The 2304-nt window shown below is 40.7% G+C and overlaps 1 protein-coding gene across 1 annotated transcript; it reads left to right on the forward strand.

Moving 5' to 3' along the window:
• Window positions 1-540: 540 nt before the first annotated feature.
• On the forward strand, window positions 541-1764 carry LOC109182677 (short-chain dehydrogenase reductase ATA1). Its single transcript, XM_019332828.1, has 2 exons — window positions 541-620; window positions 705-1764. Exons 1-2 carry the CDS (start codon window positions 565-567, stop codon window positions 1507-1509), a joined length of 861 nt encoding a protein of 286 aa, XP_019188373.1. The 5' UTR covers window positions 541-564; the 3' UTR covers window positions 1510-1764.
• Window positions 1765-2304: the final 540 nt, after the last annotated feature.

Consider the following 2304-nt stretch of genomic DNA (forward strand, 5'->3'; position numbering starts at 1 on the left):
TCTTTTGGTTTGGTTGTAACTAGCTTCCTCTTCCTCTGGGTTGTATTCTATTTATTCTGTTGCCTTGAGATGAATAACCATATTCCATTATGCTCTTACAATTATTACGCATGAATTAGGTTTACTTAGTGCACACATGAGAATGACTACAAGCTAGTTTTCTTCATCACTCAAAAATAGTGACGCTTATAACATAAAAATTGAGTCAACTAATTTTTCTTTGTATAAACAAGATAATGCATTTTGTTTTTCAAATGAAGAGTAATTTTTGCTATAATTGAATCTAAATTTCTTTGGTACGTGTATTATTTAATATGTTTTCTTTATAACTAGGAGTAATTTTTTATATATGTTTGTTCAAATGACAGAGCGGTATAACAGCCTTTCAAGTTTCTAGATAGGAAGTAGAGGACGGATGAAATGACAAGAATGTGAATACTAGTCTCACTTTATGGAAATTGCCTTTTCGTGGATCTTTACTCATAGTCTTTCCCTCCCATGCAACTTAATTATGATACTATAAATACCTCAATCTCCTACCCTTTTATATGAATCTCATTCGAAATGGATCGAACTACTAAAACCCATGAAAGTACTGATCAGATGTTATGTTCAAAGAGGTTAGTTCGATCTGATCTGATCGATCTCATTAAGAATTCCATCTTTTAATGTGTATAGATAACTTTTTATATATGTTTTCTTAGGTCCTTTCTGAATGGCAAAGTTGCAGTTATAACGGGGGGAGCTAGAGGAATCGGAGCTGAAACAGCAAAGCTTCTAGCCGGAAATGGCGTCGATGTAATCATCGCCGACATACTGGACGAACTGGGGGCACCGCTGGCGGAATCTATCGGCGGGCGATACGTCCACTGTGACGTTTCAAAGGAAGCCGACGTGGAATCGGCGGTGAAACTGGCACTGGAGTGGAGAGGCAAGCTGGACATCATGTTCAACAACGCCGGAATCGCCGGCCCCGGCGGCAGCATCGCGGAGATGAAAATGGAGCAGTTGGCGAGCCTGCTGGCGATAAACCTCAACGGCGTGGTTCACGGGATCAAACACGCCGCCCGGGCCATGATCGCGGGAGGGAAAGGCGGGACCATCATATGCTCGTCGAGCTCGGCGGCCATCATGGGCGGGCTGGCGTCGCACCCGTACTCGCTGTCGAAATCGGCGATCCTGGGGCTAGTGAGGAGCGCGGCGTGCGAGCTGGGGCAGCACGGGATTCGAGTGAACTGCGTTTCGCCGCACGGCGTCCCGTCGGAGATGCTTGTGAGTGCGTATCGGATGATTCTTGGGAAGACGGACGTGATGGCGGAGGAAGTGGGAAAGATTGTGGGGGAACGCGGGAGTCTTCTGCGGGGGAGAGGCGGGAGGATGGAAGATGTAGCGCAGGCGGTGTTGTTTCTGGCTAGTGAAGATTCTGGATTCGTTACGGGGCACAATCTTATATTAGATGGAGGTTATACTTCAGCTGTTAGTCAAATGAGCTTCATATACCAAGAATAAAGGAAGTACTATACATGGACCAAATAATGAATAAATTGCGATTCATTAATATTAATATCCACAATAATATCTAAAAGTCAAGAAAGGAGTTTAATACTCTTAAACACTTTCTCAAAACAGCAAAAATTTGTATGAGATTTTTTTCATGGATCTTTGTCCATTAGACTGGTCGGGTCAAGATAAATATGTAATACTAATTAGGAATAAAATATTTGTTACTTAATAGTATATCTTGGCATGCAAACCCTCATTTTATTCATGTATTATATATATATATATATATATATATATATGTATCGAACTTCTCTTATGCACTCCAATAAAGGTGACACAGTCATTGTAGATGTTTACAATAAAGGAACCGAAAATATAACCATTCACTGGTAGAGTATACTTTAATTTTTACTCCATCAAACCAACCTATTACTTTTTTAAATATATGATAAATAACGTAATTGTTGGAATTACTCATCGCCATATATGAAATATCAAGCTCTGAATATTATATAACTAACTGAGATTGATTTCTGGCAGGCATGGAGTGCAACAACTGAGATATCTATGGTCAGATGGTCCTGAGTACATAACCAGTGTCGTCCTATTTGACCAAGAACTAAGTTTATAAAAAAATAGAGCTTTCTGATGAGGAAGGCATATTATGGTGGCATGTTCATAGTGATTGGTCTCGGGCCACGGTGCACGGTGCCCTTGTTGTTTATCCCAGCAAGGGAAGCCAGTGCCCTACCTTCATATTAGGTATATATAATGTATATACCTTGCTCAGTTTTTGTTCTT

Source organism: Ipomoea nil, unplaced genomic scaffold (genome assembly GCF_001879475.1).
Source record: "Ipomoea nil cultivar Tokyo-kokei standard unplaced genomic scaffold, Asagao_1.1 scaffold1074, whole genome shotgun sequence".
NCBI lineage: Eukaryota > Viridiplantae > Streptophyta > Magnoliopsida > Solanales > Convolvulaceae > Ipomoea > Ipomoea nil.